At 42.4% G+C, this 19,695-nt stretch overlaps 1 protein-coding gene across 4 annotated transcripts in view; it reads left to right on the plus strand.

Annotated features, from left to right (window-relative positions):
* The window catches only part of CHN2 (chimerin 2), a 466,205-nt gene that overhangs the window by 216,612 nt on the left and 229,898 nt on the right, over positions 1-19,695 (plus strand). For 2 of the 4 annotated variants that reach the window (XM_073630167.1, XM_073630168.1), the window contains exon 4: positions 18,199-18,230. In XM_073630167.1, the coding sequence (XP_073486268.1) occupies positions 18,199-18,230 (32 nt within the window). Of the gene's footprint in view, positions 1-18,198; positions 18,235-19,695 lie in introns of all 4 variants that reach the window. The other 2 variants (XM_073630169.1, XM_073630170.1) reach the window with 1 other exon arrangement.

Raw genomic sequence — 19,695 nt, forward strand, 5'->3', positions numbered from 1 at the left:
CAGGTGGGCGGTCTTCAGGAGGGTGGAGCTGGATGTGCTGGGAGCGGTTGGGGACGCTGTCATGCAGGCTCTGGCTCCAATGAGGAATGGTGAAGTGTACCCGGCTGTGCAGGGGGGGTCAGGCGAGGGGGTGTCAGTGGAGGGCTCATGGAGGAGAAGGAAGAAGAGGAGGAGGCCAGGGTGAAAGAGCCCCCCCTCCCGCTCTGTGCTGCAGCTGCCGCCAGAGATCTTCTGCGTGCCTGGAGCAAAGCTTCCTCTTCTGGCACCAGATTCACACTAACAATATCTGGAAAAGCAACTGCAGGACAGGTGAGATCTGGGAGGACTGGTGCCCCCCTCCTGTCCCGCTGCCCCCCTCCTGTCCCACTGCCCCCTTTTGTCCCGCTTTCCTCCACCTGTGCCGCTGCACCCTCATGTCCCACTGCCCCCTCCTTTCACACTGCCCAGATACCCCTCCCCAGTCACAATGGTGGATGTGGCAGGAGGATGGTGTGGGGTGGGGGTGCTGGATGGACGGGGGGGTTGGCAAAAAGCACTTTCGTGTAAGTAGACAAAAATCCTTGCACCAGCCCTGATTGTGTAAGGTGCAGTTACATTATTTAGGAATAAAAAATTATATAAACTTTACCACCTGGTCAACATTAACTTTGTATGGTATACGCCATGGCTGTATCTGGCTGCTCGGGTACTCAGAATCCAGTGTCCTTTCTTGTGTCCTCATGTTCTTCTTTTTCTTTCTCTCCCTCTATTTCTTTTCTCTTTTTCTTTTTGTGTTCTCCTTTCCTTCTTATTGTTGAATTATTTGCTGAGTTATTAGCTCTGTATTGTCTATACCATTGGCCTGTCTGTATTAAAAAAAAAAAAAAAAAAATATTTGAAATGTATAAACCTCCCCATTTTCCCCAGTCTGGCTCGCTCTGACCTGCATTTGACTTTCTTCAAGCTGCTTTTGCGTTCCCATAGACTTGTATAGGGAGTGAAGTCCTGGGGCAAACAAAAGGCCTTCAGCACAAGTCCTTAAACAAAGTAGTTATTTTTGTAGTCTTTAAAGTGGTTCTAAAGACAGGAGTTTTTTTTACCTTAATGCATTATATGCATTAAGGTAAAAAAACCTTCCGCATATATCCTCCCCCCCCCCCCTTAGCTCCCCTTTATGCCTACCTGAGTCCGATGTTGATCCAACACTGTGCACTAGAGCAGCATTGCTGCTCTCTCTCTCTCCTCACTGGCTGAGAAGCAGCAGCAGCAGGAGCCAATAGTCAATCACATCCCCATGACTAAGCTCCGGGGGCAGAGTGAAGCTTGTTGGGGGCTTGGCCTGGTTGGAGTCCAGGCTGATGTTGCCACTCTACTCATCACTTCAGGACACCTAGATGTGCGACTTTTAGGGGCCACCCATTGTTCTCTACTGTCAATCACAGTCAGTGAGGAGGGAGCAGGAGCAGGGCCGAGCCACACTGTGTGTGTCAATGGACACACACAGTGTGGCTCAGGAGTTAACTCGCATGAGTGCCCCCATAGCAAGCAACTTGCTATGGGGGCACTCAGCAAGGGAGGGGGCCAGGACCGCTGACATGGGACCAGAGAAGAGGAGGATGGGGGCTGTTCTGTGCAAGACCATTGCACAGAGCAGGTAAGTATAACATGTTTGTTATTTTATAAAAATATACAATCACTTTAAACTATGCAACTTTACTTTTTCCCTCCTATTTTCTTTTTCAGTGATTTTGTTAAAGAAAAGTTTTACTAAACATTTAGCTGACAACTTGCGGTGCAGACATAAAATCAAGAATACATTACATACAGTATACAGCAAAAGATTATAGACATCTGTTCAGATTAGATGTCAAGGAGTAGGCCCCACATGTCCAAATGTTTGAAGAGCCTTAGTACAGCCCTAAAGATCAGATCACACCATATTAATTACTTTTTCAGTCATGTTTTGCTTTCATCTGCAAGATGGCTTGCCTTTTAACTGTCTGTGAGTATGTGCAAAAATCTGAAATTTCTTTTTTTTGGTTGGATGTACAAGTCTACTTTCAACCAATGCACGTATTTGTGAAAATCCTGTAAAATCAGTGGAACAGTGTTGAAAAACTCCAGTATTCTGATTATGGATGAGCTCAGGCGTGTTCAGGTCCTAGTCACACACCTGAGTGAGCCCATCAAGAAGGTGTCACTATACTGGGCCTAGGCCCTCCTCTCCTCACAGCTGTATGATGATTGACCCAGTACAAGTGACAGCTTCCTGGTGGGCCCACTCAGGTGAGTTTCAACTAGGATTCCAACACACCTGAGCTCATCTTTAATTTTCATATGTTGCTCTAATAGAGGCATATACATTGATCAAGACCAGCAAGGAGGCGTATTCCAAATTCAGTCCTCATCACATTTCCAGCTGCTGTATAATTCTTAGGGTTAATGAATCACCAAGACTTTGAAAACCAGTTGGGAACAGCTGCTGACCTTCCTTTAGCACTTTGATGATTTCCTGCATTATATCCTGCGGAACTGTATTTGCATTTCATAATTATAAAGTATCTTGAGGATTGAACATCAAAGACGCTGCATTGCAGAAAACTTCCATTTACCACACAAGGTCCGTAAGGATCCGTACACTCAGAGCTGACAAAAGACAAACTTGTCACTCAAATTGTTAAATTGGCATTGCATCCCAATTCTAAATTTGTAGACGCATCTATAATTGTATGTTAGATGCTTGTTTTCTTTAAAGTTCACAGAAAAGGACAACTTCATATTTTCATCTCTATGGAAATTCTTGCTAGTGTAAGTCTCTAGAGATGGTAAGCATGTTCAGAAATCTAAATGTAATATTTACTCTATATTTGCATACAGGTGTTTGGTATGGAAAGAACATCACAAATTGTTCCAGTTAAAGTGAAACACCAGCAAATATAAAACTCAGCCTTTAGGCCCGTTATGTATCTAAAAAAAATAAAAGTAGAGCTTTTTGCATACTTGCATCGGGCCAGCTTGGTTTGATGTAGGTATCCATATCTAATGTCCAGAGGGTTGCTGGGTAAGCTTTAAATGACTATAGCAGCCTGCACTGCATGCAGTGAGAGCTATGATTTTTTGTGTTTTGTGGAATGAGATGTGTTCTGTGGATGAGGTGGAAAGGATATGTAGTGACATCACAATTTTCAGTTGTCCAAACAGAGAACACCTTGTATTTAATGAAAAAAATATGTAAAAAAACAAAATAAGAAAAAAAAGTGTACTATGAATGGCAAAGGTGACCCCCTATGGTCATTACGCAGAGGGGAAGTTGCTTGCACAGAACCCAGAAGATCACAGCTTTTATTGTATGTAGCAAAGGATCTTACATTGTATTACAGCGTCCCTAGCAGGCCTCCAGATATCAGATATGCATACTTACATCAGGCCAAGCTGGCCCAATTAAAGGATAAGTACATCCAAAGTTCATTTGGCTGTACTTTTCCTACTGATCAGAGGAGTGCAGTTTGCTCTGCACTTCTGTGACCCGTTTTTAGCAGACAACGGGCTGAAGTCTGCTGTCTGCTGATGTTACAGAGCTGGTCCAGTCCACATGCCTAGACCGGCACCCGACTCAGCCTCCAGTGAGCGGACCGGTGTTTGATCGCCATGTTCTCAGTGTTAGAGCTGGCGGGGGACAGATGTAGCATTTGAACGATCCTGCATCCACCTAGGTGAGTATAAAAGTGGTGTTGGACAAGGAATTATGACCACCACTATAAAGGGGCATTTTTCCCCACTGATTCCCAAGTAACTGGTTTTGTAAAGGTTCCCTGAAACCTAAAAATAATTTTCAGGATTTCTCTGAGGTAAAAAAGTCGATACAGGTTGCTTCAGGAGCTAAGAAGCACAAGGAATTTTATTCTTATGCTTGTTACTGATATATGTAACCACTTCTGGCAGTCACCTACTAAAATAACTAGTGTTTAGTCTCTAGGGTGGTATTTACTAAAGGCAAATACACTTTGCACTACAAGTGCTTTACTTGGAAGTAAAGTCTCTGTAGATCCGAGGGGGACATGCAAAGAAAATAAAAAACAGCATTTTAGCTTACACATGATTGGATGATAAAATCAGCAGAGCTTCCACTCATTTCAGATCTACCCCTCAGATTTACAGCGACTGCACTTCCAAGTGCACTTGCAGTGCACTTGTAGTGCAAAGTGGATTTGCCTTTCGTAAATAACCCCCATGGTATAGTAAATTAAACCAATAGCTCCCTGTAAGGCAAGCAACACAAGTAGTGTGTAGCAGTAATTAATCTCACATGACCACACAGTGCTCCATTCATGTGCAATTGATTGAACAAGATGCTACTACATGCTGTAGCTTTCTCTATAAGGAGCCATTTGTACCATTCATTTATCAGTATTTTGCTGCTTCCAGTGATTGTTTTCTAGTGACGTTAGTAGCAGGGCTTGGCTACTAAAAATCTCCTGTGTAGCACTAGCCTAATAGGGTGACATACCAGCATATGGACTACTCTCTGAGTAGCAAGGGAATAAAATTGCCCATGTAGCTCTAGTCTCTACTGTGTTGTGCTCCGATGGCTGGACATGGATGTCATATTTCTGTTTTCTGGAGAAAAACTGACACAGCAACCACAGCGGAACATTTTTGCCTTTTATCACATTTACTGTCAGGCTTTAGCTTTCACTGGCTCAGAGCAGTCAGGACAAGGAATGATGGAAGCTGATTGATTACTTCTCACATTGCTTTTTGCCTTACTTAATAGGACTGCCAGGTTTCCTCTGCATTAAAGCAGCATTAAGTCAGCAAAAAACAGTCATTCTGTGTATGGGGATATACCATTAAAAGGCTGGAAGGAACAATCTGCTTTTCCATTCAGAAGACCATTTCAGTATAACCTGCTTGATAAGATGATGGAGACTGATATACAATTGCATTCATAACTTATTCATATATTGTACCGTATAAACATTGACAGTTTTATTGGTTTGACATTATGAGATGCATTTTTAAAACCTGGAATTGAATGGAAATATACTGAGGAAGTATGGATCCTGCCATTGTTGACCTCCCCTTCTAAAAATTCAGATCTGAATGTTTCTGGCTGTCATAGTTATGCTTCAGCTTCACTACTTTCTGGCCCAAAACAGTATGCAGATAAGGATCTCTGAATACATTAGGGTTGATTTACTAAATCTGGAGAGGGCAAAATCTGGTGCAGCTCTACAGTTTTTTTTCCTGTGTGCCCAGAGGTATTTTCAGAGGCTTCCAGTTTTTTTTTTGTCAAAGCTTAATTGAACAAGCTGAAGTTAGAAGCTGATTGGCAACCATGCAGAGGCGCACCCGATTTTTCACTCTCCAGATTTAGTAAATCACCCCCTATGACTCCCCTGATTCGTATGCTTGTTCCAGGCCAGTGACTCAGTGAGGCGATTGGCATATTCTATTTCATTAACTTTAATAAATATTTAACAATAAAGAAGTAAGTACTTCAGGGGTGTATCTAGGATCCCAATAGACTAGGGCCACCTCTGGGCACACTGATTACATTTTTCAGGGGCTGGTAGTATAATATGATGTTGTCAGTTGCCATGAAATCAGACCGAGACAGTACAGTTAAATCACACTTGTTTAATAATAAAAGTAAAAAGAACAAACCTAGTCAAAACATAGCCAAAGTTCATGTAACCGTAATGGGAAATGAGAAAAGGGAGGATTATAGTGGTGCCAAGGTTTTGGATATTATACACTAACACAATAATCTAAAAAATATATGTTACTTTATTTGCAAACAGGTTAAAAAAAAGAGGTATACAAAATGAGCATACAAAGTAAGGGTGTACATAAACAGTAAGGGAAAAAGGTACAAAACCAGCATGTGCAGCAATAATGCAAGAACCCGCTAATAATATGGCAGCAGGTCTTGTTCACAGGTACTGTGTTCCTACATGTTCGCCAACATTGGCTTCTTCAGGGACAGTTGGTTATATCTGTGGTAGTGTCAAAATTTATAAATAAAGAGAATAAATAATCAGAAGAAATATCACAATATATATGTGAAAATAACAGAGTGAACATTCAAAGGCAGCTAGACATGAGCAAAGGTCACCCCTCAAAAATCACTGCCGGGGCCCACGACCCCTAGATATAACTCAATAACTCATGATCTAGATGTAGTGAATCTCTCATCCTTCCCACTTACAAAGGATCAGATTAGGGTGCTGCAACTGGGCTTAAAGTTTTGCCCCTCTGTGGACTTTAATAAATTCCATTTCATTAAGGACATTCATTTGTTCGGCAAGAAATTAATGTACAAAGTGATTTATGATAAGTCCTCTCAAACTACGAATACTGATCCTTCATCGTGTAATACTGCTCCCATATTGGCCGAAATCAAGGCCATTGAGGAATTGATGTCACTACTTGAGGAGGGCGGCATAGAGGACGATTATCCGTCATCTGCTTATGATGTGGGCATCGTCGTGTCTGGTGTCAGCTTTCCTCCCCCAACGTCATTTAAACCTAAATCCCAAACATTTCCCACTCTCTCTACCAACCCAATTATTTGGGCTTTTGTCGAACAAATGACCAATGCCATCAAAGACTTAGACCTTCCTAACTCTCACTCTTCGAATTTGTATGTCGCCCATAGGAAAGCCCGCAAAACGCTACAGAACCACCCAGGACTGATCATTAAACCGGCTGACAAAGGCGGAAACGTCATTGTCATGGATGTTGCGGCATATGAGACCATGTGCCACAACATTCTTGACAACAAAGACTGGTATCAACCCATTTCTAGGCTACTTATTGACAACCTTGCCAAGGAATTCTATGAATTGATTTTCTCTGCCTACCAACATGGTATAATTGATTGTAACACTTGGAAGTTCCTGAATGTCAAAGATTCCAAAATACCCACCTTTTATGCTTTACCAAAACTGCATAAATCATTAAAATCCCCGCCGGGCTGTCCCATCGTGTCCGGATGTCAATGCCTTACCGAGAACGCAAGTGCACTTGTTGTTAAATACTTAAGCCCTCATGTCACATCACTAAAGTCTTATGTCAAGGATATGATACATCTTCTCCGTATTCTTGAAGATTTACACCTGCCCCAAAATGTATGGTTAGTTGCACTAGACGTGGAGAGTCTTTATAATGCTATTCCACACAAAAAAGGTATTGAGGTTGTTACCAAACAACGACAAGAAAGAGGTCCAGAATTCGAAACCTACGGCCAGTTTGTTATAAAACTTTTGCAGTTTATTCTTACACATAATCATTTCATGTTTGGCTCCTCCTACTTCCTCCAGGTGCAGGGTGTGGCTATGGGGACCAAGTGTGCCCCCTCATATGCCAACCTGTACCTGGGGGGGTGGGAGAGGGAACTTTTTGCCAACTTGGATTTAGCCCACCTTCTGCGCCACGTTGTCTCATGGCACAGATACATAGATGATGTGCTTTTCTTCTCCTCTGGCACCCGGGAGGAATTGTCCCAGTTCGTGGACCTACTGGCCATTAACACTTACAATTTGAAATTCACTACGGAATGTAGTCAAACAAAAATCACATTTTTAGATTTAGAAATCTATTTGAATCCTAATGGAACTCTCCAATCGGCACTATACCGGAAGTCATCCTCCGGGAACACTATCCTCCATGCAGGTAGTGCACATCCACAACCACTACTAAATAGTATTCCCTTCAGTCAGTACCTCCGCATTAAACAAAAATGTTCACATGAGACGGACTTCATCAAAGCATCCTATGATCTTTACCAGAGGCTAAGAAATAGAGGATACAGTCACACACTCCTTAAGCGATCATACAATAAGCTGAAAAAGCTGGATAGGAAAAAGCGTATTTTTTCCACTAAAAAACAGGAAACTCCCCAGCCTGTCCGTCTCATCACACAATTCTCCAAACACCATAATCAAGTGAGAGACATTCTCAACAAATTTTGGCCATTGCTGACTGCGGACAAAGTCATCAAAAAATATATCAAATCCTATCCTGACATTACCTACCAACGATCCCCCTCATTAAAGGATCGTTTGATAACTAGCCACCATTCCCCCATACAAACACTCCCCTTAACCACCTTTGGCACTTTTCCTTGTGGAAAATGTGACGTATGTCAATTTATTTATGATTCCCGAGAAATACTGCTGCCTAATAGTTCTACCCACACCATCAAACACACAGTTACATGCCAAACTGTGAGAGTAGTCTATTTAGCCACCTGCCGTTGTGGATGCTATTACGTTGGCAAGACCAAACGCCCGTTTTACATACGCATCAGGGATCACATAAAACCACTGTACAAACGTACCACAACCACTGCGATCAATAGACATGTTGCTCTGCAACATGATTTTGATTCACAGGTTATCGGCTTCACCGCCTTGGAGCATGTCCCCCTACATGCCAGGGGTGGTGGCATCGATCAACAACTACTTCAACTTGAAACTATGTGGATACACACCCTGGAGGCTACCAAATTTCCAGGGTTGAATGAGTACATTAGTTTCAAATCCTTTCTTTAATTCTTTTTATATTTTTTATGATAATACTAGTATTTATAACAAATATCGCAATTTCCTCCCATCCTCCTCCCCACCTTTAAAATCTTACCATGGGTCCATATGATAGAATATTCTTGTAGCTGTTCACAGACCTGTAATCGAATTTCATCATTTTTTAACATGCATTAACATTTTCTTATTGTTTGTTGTTTCCTTCTTTTGTTTGATAATGATTATTAATTTAAGTATATCAACTTGTACTGATTATGTTCATGTTAACAATTCTAATGTTGAAACGTAAATTTGATCACTGGATGGTTGCTCGACATGGCCAATTATCTGGACCTTTGCGGGGATCTGGCCCCTTGTTCCCCCACCTGTGTATGGGTGACCTGTGGCCTTTATATTCCCCGCTTATGTCTCTCTCTCCCCCCATTGCTTGGTGCTTGTGCCCGTCCTTTTCCCCTCCTTGATCCCCTCCCCCTGCTGCCCCCGGGTTTTCTCCTTCTCCACTTTCCCCTTCCCCCTGCCGATGTTCTTTTCGCGGGGGGCGCGCTTGGCCGGCCCCCTGTGGGTGGCCCACGATTCCTTATGCCGCCTTGGCTGTATGGACACCCAAGGGCGGCACTGTTTTTTAGCATTGTCCACCCACCCTCTGCCATTGGCATGGAGTACCATTACATCTCCGGATACTCTGCAGCGCCACCACTATGGTTGGCTCTCCAGCGTATTCAGCGCTCCGCGTCATATCCCAGTATATGACGCTGTAGACGTTCCTGCACAGCCCTATGGGTCTTGTAGGCCCATGGAGCAGTTGACGGGCGCATGCGCATTGGCTCACTGTGTCCGCTCACACTAGCGGTGACATCAGACGCCGCTCGTGTGTGGGGGGCATAAAAGGCTGGCTCCTCCGGTGATTTGGTTGCCAGTATCTAAGGGCGCTCATGCTCGCTGTTGTTTAAGAGAAGTAAGCCTTTCTTTTACACTATGTTAATGGTCTCTTGGCCTACCATACTCTGGATACCAAGTATGACCTTATACTCCTTTCTTTATCATAGCTCCACTGAGTCCAATACACCAACGCTCACTTACTATATCTCTATAGTCGGAAACACTCCTCTTAAAAGTTACGCTGGACTTATGGGTGAGTTCTTTCTTCTTCTTTAATCTAGGGAACCTTTTTAGGTTTACCAGGTCTAATTGAATATGCCCTGGTTCTACTTTCTATCCAGGATATATACCATTTGACTAAAAATCATCTTTTGATTCGCTCTTATCCCTGCTTTTCCTTATTGTCCTTTGACCTTTTTCCTTTCCCTTCCCCTCTCTCTCCCCTCCTTTTCAGTCACCATCTGTCAGTGTCATCATTGGAAGCTTTACATGATTGTCAGCTTATTGGGCGCCCCTATTATTCCTTCCTGCTCTGGTTTTTATGAAAGCATATATTGTAATTATTTTTTGAGGCTATGTTAGCCCTATTGTAATATGGTCTGACACTCTGATTTATTTGGAGTGTCCACCAACACTATGAAATTTATATCTTCTTTTCTCTTATGTTGCCAGGCCCCCTTTTTTCCCCCCCTGCAGCCACCCTATTTGCGACTTGGGATTCCGGGTTCATTCCCGGGGGCTGTCCCGTTCGCCTACTGTGATTCACCGGTAGGTATTTTATAACCATCGGAATGGGAGGTGGATTCATGGGGTGCCCCAACGGGCAGCCGCCCCCCCCCCCCCCCGGGAGGGGTGTTTCTTTGCGTGGGGGTCTGGGGGTCGCGGGCCCCGGCAGTGATTTTTGAAGGGCAACCTTTGGCCATGTCTAGCTGCCTTTGAATGTTCACTCTAACTGTAATGTTCACATATATTACATATATCACATATATTGTGATATTTCTTCTGATTATTTATTCTCTTTATTTATAAATTTTGACACTACCACAGGTATAACCAACTGTCCCTGAAGAAGCCAATGTTGGCGAAACACGTAGGAATACAGTACCTGTGAACAAGACCTGCTGCCATATTATTAGCGGGTTCTTGCATTATTGCTGCACATGCTGGTTTTGTACCTTTTTCCCTTACTGTTTATGTACACCCTTACTTTGTATGCTCATTTTGTATACCTCTTTTTTTAACCTGTTTGCTAATAAAGTAACATATTTTTTAGATTATTGTGTTAGTGTATAGTATCCAAAACCTTGGCACCGCTATAATCCCCGATTTTCTCATTTTCCATTATGAATACACAAACTAATTGGGATGAGGTGCCGTATTACATTGAGGACTATCTAGCCACACCATCTTTCATAGCCAAAGTTCAGTAACCGGAAGTCAGCCAAGCCAGAAGTCAGGGATCAATGTAGTGGAACAGCAAGCAGGATCTGGAGCCAGAAGGGAAGTCAGCAAAGCCAGTCTTTAAACAGGAATGCAGAAGATAGTTTCTTGTGATGTGACCAAGGCGAAGGCAGAGCTCCTCTGGACTGGACAGCTTAAGTAGGCAGGACTGACGAGCAGGATCATCAACAGCTGAGTAACTGTGGAGAGAGATGGGAGCTGGCAATTAGCTGACAGCTGAGCGGTCAGCTCAGAGCAGGAAGGGCTGAGCCCAGCCCTGACAGATGTCTACATTTAATCAAACCTAAGACTTATATAATCTTTTTAATGGAACAAAAACAAATTGGTCTAAAAACAGTAGTGTCACATTATGATGACATGACAAATAATAGAGGGATTTAAAGGTAGATAAATGATACAACATTCCAAAACCGTGTAGATCATTAAATGTATGATCCTTATATCTCTAGGGAGACCTGGGCACTCAGCGGAAAACCTGGTGTATGTGCTCTGGGTGCCAGCAATTAGCAACAAGTACATAACAGTGCATAGAAAAAATGTACCAGAGGTGCCATACATTGTATCATATGTCCTTGGGTGTGCATGTATGGAGGTCAGTATACCATTGTGAATGAACATAAGCTAGGTTTGCTTATATAGTTTGTTTTTTTTTCTTAAACATCACAAGAACATCACAAGAACCCCCCCTTGAGTAAAATTAAATGGAAGCAAATGAACCTCCAGCACTACAATGCTCTGTAGTTTAGCGCAGGTGATCCCACATGCAAAAGTCCTATTTGTAGACAAGTGGGTCAGGTAGAGGGAAAACTGAGGGATAGGAGACCTTCTTCAGGCCTAAAACAAGAGTAAAGAGAGGATGTTGCAGGGGGAAAAGTGTGGGGGGAGGAGGAGAAGGTTAATCAGCCAGCAGAGGTGAGAGTAGAAGGGATGGACAAGAAGAAAGGGGAATTGGGAAAATATGGGGGGTAAGAGTCTGTGGGAAACAGGAGTAGGACCAGTGAGGGTGCCACTAAATCTAAAGCTGTATCCCTTGGAACTTAATTCTCTCAGTCAACATTGACTATTTTTAATCCTAATGCTGCTAGCATTAGTAAATAGATAGGAAAGTGTATTTGCTTATTTTAAAGTGAATGTAAACCCTCTCATATACCCAGTGAAGTGATCAGCCTCAGATGACACACAGAGATGAAACAAATCTCCCTACATAAGTTTTACATATATATCTGCTGTCTTCAGCTTGCATTATTCTTTCATTGTGGTAGAATTTTTACTTCCACATTCAGCAGTAGGAGTGGATTCTTTGCATACACTGTGTGACAGCTGATTGAAGAAAAGGCACACACCCCCACTCCTCATAGGCAGAGGAACTAAGATACTTTCAGAGCTGTGCTGTGACAAGACGAGCTCTCTGCTTTTATCTCCCATCTTGGAGAACCTGTCAAAAGTTATCATGCTGATAACAGAGGAATGAAACAGCAGAAAGACACAGGACTTAGTGCTTTGGAGAGAGAAAAGTAAACACTACAGATATATGTGCCTAGGTCAAATTTCGTGAAACGGGTTTACATCCACTTTAAATCTTTTTTCACATTTCTTCAGTAATTTCTTACTTTCCATACCTGGGCAAAGGATGTCATACATCCCAGGAGTCTTCAGGAGGGAGGAGGGGTTTTCTCAGCTAAGCATACTCTCCTGCCTGCATACCTGAGCCAAGGGCAGGAATTCCAGCTAATTCCAGGAAGTAGATGCTACATGTCCTTTCTCAAGATGGCCACAGCCAGAAATGCTAGGGGCTATTTTTCAAAGGGATTTCTCAACAAAATAAAGCATGGAGACATGGATGGGTGCAGGAGTTTGCTTTAAATATTAAACATGAATTAAATAGCTTTAATTGTGAGCTTTAAATGGTACACAACGTAACATTTGGATCTTTCAGGAAATAGTGTTTTGTCCATTTGTACCTGACCACCACACTCTGCCCAGGGTTTTCTGGTGGCGGTAAAGATAGAGGTCAAAAGCTTGAATTGATTGTTAGTGCAGCCATCAGGATGGAGAAGGACCTCTTATGGGTTCTTAGGAATGCTTTTGCCTGAGACTATATAAACTAAAAAGGGGTACGGGACTTTATAAATAACGTAAAAAATATACATTTTATTTACATCATTTTAAAATTCAAAACATTTTTTTGTGAAGTACATAACAGTATAAAAGCATTGGGTCCCCTCATGTGCTACTGTGAGTGCAATAGGGTACATTTTGAATGAGTATTGGATTAATATAATACTATTTATTAAAAAATAAAAATGATAACGCTTATATGTACCTATATTATATTTAGCAGAATATGATATCTAAGGGGTCTTGAAGAAGCTACGCAATTAGCGAAACGCGTTGACCCTTGGATGATTCAACAACCTATACACCTCAAGCTTATTGCTCTGTTAAATAAGTATTATAGAAGGTGGTAGTTGACAATTTGTATCATATTCAGGCGTGTTTTTAAAGAAATGTAAAATTTTAAAATTATGTAAACAAAATTTATATTTTTTATGGAATCTGTTTCCGTCTCATGCGATGCCATTACAGTCCATTACAAGCAGGGAGAGTCCCTGCAACCCCCTTCATTCATGACTGACTGAAGGGGGGATAGCCTATTATGTAAGGGTAAGCCAATGAGGAGGGAGTCACAGTAGTCGAAGTGAGAGATGACCAGGGAGTAAATTAGAAGCTTTGTGGTGTCATTGGTTAGGAAGGGGAATATCTGGGAGATGTTGTGGAGGTTGAGCTGCAAGCTTTGGACAGTGATTGGATGTGGAGCCAAAAGGATAGTTCAGAGTCCAGGATTACAGATAGAACCTTGGCGTGGGCGGACGGGTTTGTAGTTGAGCTGTTGATTTTGACAGAGAAATCGGGGGAAGAGGCACATGGGGGAGGAAATATTATGAGGTAGGCTTTGGATAGGTTTAGTTTGAGGAAGTGGTGTGACATCCAGGCTGATATGTCTGCTAGTAAATTGGTGATGCATGAGGAGACTGATGGAGTGAGCTAAGGGAGTGAGCTAAGGGGTAGAGAGATATATTTATGCAAGAAAAATCCCCAATATAATGGGATTATAAGAAAAGTAAAGTTATGTATAAACAGAAATATATATACAAAATATAACAAATTTATTATACAATTTTTAAAAACTGGCATACAACAATAAAAGACTGGTGTGCAATTAAAAAGAACCATAGGTACATAACAAAGATGCGTATATTAGCATGATGGTATAGGCATATTACAGCTGGGTGAAAACTGCTGCAAATTGTGAAACCATGTACCTATGGTTCTTTTTAATTGCACACCAGTCTTTTCTTGTTGTATGTCAGTTTTTTAAAATGTTATCATAAATGTGTTTTATTTTTTATATATATTTGTGTTTATACATGACTTTACTTTTTTTCTTTGGGCCGCTATAATCCCATTATATTGGGGGATTTTTCTTGTGTATTTCTTTTGCGGATAATAGCCCATGCCCTTACAACCATACCCCTCACCTCCATGCAGAAAGATATATTTAGGTGTCATCAAAATGGTATTGAAAGCCATGGAAAGCAATCAACTGACTCAGAGAGGAGGTGTAGATTGAGAATAGGAGAGGTTCAGGAACACAACCTTGGGGGACCCCGACGGAGAAAGGAAGAGGAGAGGAAGAAGTAGAATTGTAATTGACACTGAAGGTGCTGTGGAATAGGTAGGATGAGAACCAGCGAGGAATACAGTCACAGGGACCAAAGGAGTGGAGTTTTTTGAAAAGGAGGGGGCAGACCACTGTGTCAAAGGCAACAGAGAGGACCAGTAGGAGTAGTACAGAATAGTGCCCATTGGTTTTAGCCATTAGTAGGTCATTTGTGAGTTGAAGAAGAGCAGTTTCTGTGGAGTGTTGAGGGCAAATCCTGGACTGAAGGGATTTAAGAAGTTTGTTCTCAGTTAGATGATCACTCAGTCGGTTGTAGACCAGACGTTCAAGGAGTTTGGAGGAAAAGGGGAGTAAGGAGATGGGACCTAAGTTGTTAAGATTGTTGGGGTCCACTGAGAGCTTTTCAAGAATTGAGGTTTCTAGTGCATATTTTATAGAGTTGGGGGAGATGCCAGAAGAGAGGGAGAAATTGAAGATGTGAGTTAGAGAGTGTAGAATAAAGCCAGAGGGTGATCATAGCATTTGCCAGGAAGCAGGATCCAGGGGGCAGGTGGTTAGGTGGCAGGTTGTTACCCTGTTTCCCTGAAAATAAGACCTATCGTGATTGTCGGTAATGGCTGCAATATAAGTCCTACCCCCCAAATAAGCCCTAGTTAAAGTCCTTGCAGGTCTTATTTTCAGGGTAGAGCTTATTTTTAGGGAAACAGGGTAGGGCTTATTTGGGGGGTAGAGCTTATATTGCAGCCATCACCGACAATCACGCTACGTCTTATTTTCAGGGAAACAGGGTAGGTGGGCATTAGAAAATTGTTTAGCAACTTCATCTATAGTGGCAGGGTTGAATGAGGGAAGTAATGATTTTACCTGTGGACATGGAATGTTAAATGGGGGAGATATCTGCGCATTGGAAATCTCCTTATATGCAATAGGGGACCCACAGCACCAAAACCCTTGAATCAAAGATTTGAAGCACCTCTTGTGAATATCACAAGTCTATGGGACATCATATACCAGTGGGGTCCCCCCCTTCTGTCCATACCAGGCCCTCGGGGTCTGGTATGGATTTTAAGGGGAACTCCACACCAAAATTTTTTTTAAAAAAGCGTGGGGTCCCCCCCAAAATCCATACCAAGCCCTTTGAGTCTGGCAGGCATAGATTGTAAGGGGAATTCCACGCCAATTTTTTTTTTTTAATTGGCGTGGGGCCCCCACAAAATCCATACCAGACCCTTATCTGAACAAGCAGCCTGGCAGGCTAGGAAAGGGGGGGAGGCAAGCGCCCCCCCTCCTGAACCATACCAGGCTTGCCCTCAACATGGGGAGGGTGCTTTGGGGTCCTGACTGCTGTCTTTTCATGGTGACAGCTGTTAAATAGGCAAGGGCTGGGCCACCTGGTGACGTAACTGAGTGACCCCAATTTTGGCGTGCAGTTAATATCTATACCAGACCCAAATGGCCTGGTATGGACTGGGGGGGGGCCACGCCGTTTTTTTTCCTTGATTTTTATCAATATTATCGGGAGCCGGCAATACATTACAGCCACATGCAATTTTAAATGACATTTTTTTCCTTTATTCATATAATGTAATTTTGCTGCGGGACTGTAAAACACATCAGACAGATGTGCCATTTTACAGGCAGACTAAGGGGACCCCCCGGCACGATATTTAATGGAATATTTCATTTTTATTGTTTCACTTTAAGCATTATTAAAACCACTGCTCCTGAAAAAACGGTCATTCGTAAAACTTTTTTTTGCATTGATACATGTTCCCTGGGGCAGTACCCGGGTCCCCATACACTTTTTATGGCAATAACTTGCATATAAGCCTTTAAAATGAGCATTTTTGATTTTTCATGTTCGTGTTCACGGTGTACAATTTTTTTGCCTGTTCGCGGTGTTCTGGTCCAAACCGAACCGGGGGGTGTTCGGCTCATCCCTACAGAGAATGTAGGTTTTTTTTTAAGATGCACATTGTTTGACTCCTTTATTACAGGCTTTCTGATTTGTGATAGGTTTGACCATTCATCATGCCTGAATCTGTCAGAATTTGGTATTTGACACAATAGCTGAAAGCTCACTTCCTATGGGGAACAATAGAAGATGCACTGATGTGGCCCTCATGGTATTGCTTCTTTCCTTCTGGCCATTTGCTGTATGTCAGCCCGAAAACTTGACATGGTCAATATGCAAGGCAACCACTCACAAATGTACACTGAATCAATAAAAATCCTATATGGTACTGCAAAAGGGCGCTACCCCAACCAAGCTGAACTCTTGAGGAACCATTGCGGACATCTGCTCCTTTGCGTATGACTTCATTACTTACCTCCCTACCAGTCCGCTCTTCAATGTACCTGCATTTAGTATGCCTTATCTTAGTGTGAACGAAGGAATCTTTATACATTTCTATTTTTACAACATATACAGTGACTTGCACTGCTAATGTACTTTATACTGCTGCTCTAAAGAATTTATAGTATTAAAACCCAGTGGCGGCTGGTGCTCAAAATTTTTTGGGGGCACAAACAAACTGAAAAATTCTGAAATAAAACCCCATCAATTGCAGCCTCACTGTGCCCATCAAACACAACCACTGTGCCCATCAATTGCAGCCACTGTGCCCATCAAACGCTGCCACTGTGCCCATCAAACGCTGCCACTGTGCCCATCAAACCCTGCCACTGTGTCCATCAAATGCTGCCACTGTGCCATCAAATGCTGCCACTGTGCCATAGAATGCAGCCACTGTGACCTCCCTCGTGCCCGCTCATCGTCTGCCCAGCATTTACCCTGTCTCGGTGGGGCAGTGGGTGATGGTGGTGAGCGGTGTCCTCCATGGGCCCCCTCCCGTCCTCTCCTCCTGATAGGCGTCCAATCACAGCGCCTGTCGTTTCAGCCAATCAGGTGATGGGTAACAGACCTGAGCACCTGATTGGCGGAGAGGTGGTTCAGTGTTAGGAAAGCGAATATTCATTTGCTGTTCTAACACACCTGGGTGAACTGTGAGCGCCAAGCATGGCGCTCGTAGGTCACCTTTTTTGATGCCTATTAGAGCCTATGGCTCCAATCAGGTGCTTCAAAAACACCTCCCACCACTGTAATTCAGGCACCCGGCGCCTGAAAAGGGGCTGGGCACCTGAATAAGGGGTGGCAGCAGTGGCCATGGATAGATTCATCTCTATCCACTGGTCATAGAGGGGGTGGCTGGAGAGAGGGGGCGGCGCGTGTGCACCCTTATGGACAAAACCCAACATGGTCTATACATTTTCAGGCAACGTCAACCACTTTTAGGGCTTTTATTTGTGTCAAGTGGATTTTACATTCCCATAGAAGACTTGCTTGAAGCAGGTCACTTGCAGGTCAGGAGTAGGTCAACTGCAGCGGAAATGCAACTGTCAGTTAATTCTAAATGATCTCAGAAGCATCTCATACTGACCCAAGCCCAAAACCTGTCCACACAGGTCCTAAACCAGCTTCCAAGGCAACCTACCTCCCACTCTTTTCATTATTTCACAGTTTTGATAGAAACTGTCGGTTGTAAGTTGCATTGATCAGTTATGTGTTCTTTTTTTGTGATCCAAATCTGGTTGAAAGTAGTCGTATGGCATTTAATTTTTTGTTTTTTTGTTTTTTTTATAATACAGGTGGTGCACAGACCAAAGCATTACGGAAGGGAGTACGTAAGCAACCAGCATTCTTTTTCTCGTATCTCTGTGGGTTTAGTTTTGACTGTATGCACATTTTACATTATAAGGAGGCAACCAAATCCAGATTTTTTTTTTAAAAGCAATCAAATTTTAGCATCCATAGACATTTAGAAATTCAGTTCATTTGATTAGGATTTTACTGAGCAACATTTTTTGAGGTCGGAGAACAATGGCAAAATAAAAACTGAGATTGCACAAACAGCACGTTGACATTTGAAACCACAATGGAAAAACATTGGGTGCCTCTGCCCTAGTCAATCTCAACACCCATCACCAGCACCATGGTATGCCTAGCCCAAATTTGGCACTTCTCTCGCTGGAGTTTTTGTGTTTCCTTACTTTATAAAAATTTGCAAAGTAAAGTTTTGTACCTTGCGTATTTCCCTATTTGTTTTCGTGTGAGCACACGCATAATAAATGGTTAAACTACTTTTATTGTTTTGTTCATGCATTTTATAAAACTATTCTAAGTGTGATGAAGTTGATACAAATGGGAAGTGGTTTATAAGAGATCTTACTAAAACTAAGACTACTGTATAATACAAATCCATTATATCTGCTGTCCGGGGCTCCCTGGCAACTGGCTATTTTTGATAATAGATATGATTATCTCTGCAGGCTTATGATTTCCATAGAAACCGTACTGTTCTAAAAAGATGTTTATCATTATGATAAAATGTTATTACAAGATAGCCTTATTTTTCTGTTATACTTACAAATGTCAGTTAAGAGGTAAACCCATTAAAGTACTTTTCATCTCCTAGATTGTAAGCTCTAACGAGCAGGGCCCTCTGATTCCTCCTGTATTGAATTGTATTGTACTTGTACTGTCTGCCCTAATGTTGTTGTAAAGCGCTGCGTAAACTGTCGGCGCTATATAAATCCTGTATAATAATAATAATAATAATTTAAAGCAGAACTACAGACAAATATAAAAGACATACATTCATGCAGTGCTGTACTGATTATTACATTCAGTAATGGGAACTACAGTCATTGCTAGAAAAAAAGAATTAATTAATTAATAAACAGACCCCCTACCAGTCCAGGAGTCCAATGCTGTTTTCACCCGGACTGATTCGTCGCCAGTCTTCAGATCCCCAGCGCTGCCATCTTGACCGTGGGATGCTGACTGTGACTTCCTGCTGTTTCATAACCAGCTTCCTGCTGAACATGTGCAAGACGTGCTACGCTTTCATACTGACCCCGCAGCCTCCTGGGACATGTGACTTGTCCCGGGGGTTGTTGCCTTGGAAGGGGGGTCAGAAAAAGGTACCCGCTCCCAAAAGAAAAAAAAGTACAAATAATAGTGGGGGGGCAATGTGGAGAATAAAAGAGAAAATGTTACTTTTAACGGAAGTTCTACTTTAAGTTAATTTAAAAAACTAAAATTAATCAGTATAAGGCAGGCCATAGAGAATGCAATTGCAATTT

Source organism: Aquarana catesbeiana, linkage group LG05, assembly GCF_042186555.1.
Source record: "Aquarana catesbeiana isolate 2022-GZ linkage group LG05, ASM4218655v1, whole genome shotgun sequence".
NCBI classification, from domain to species: domain Eukaryota; kingdom Metazoa; phylum Chordata; class Amphibia; order Anura; family Ranidae; genus Aquarana; species Aquarana catesbeiana.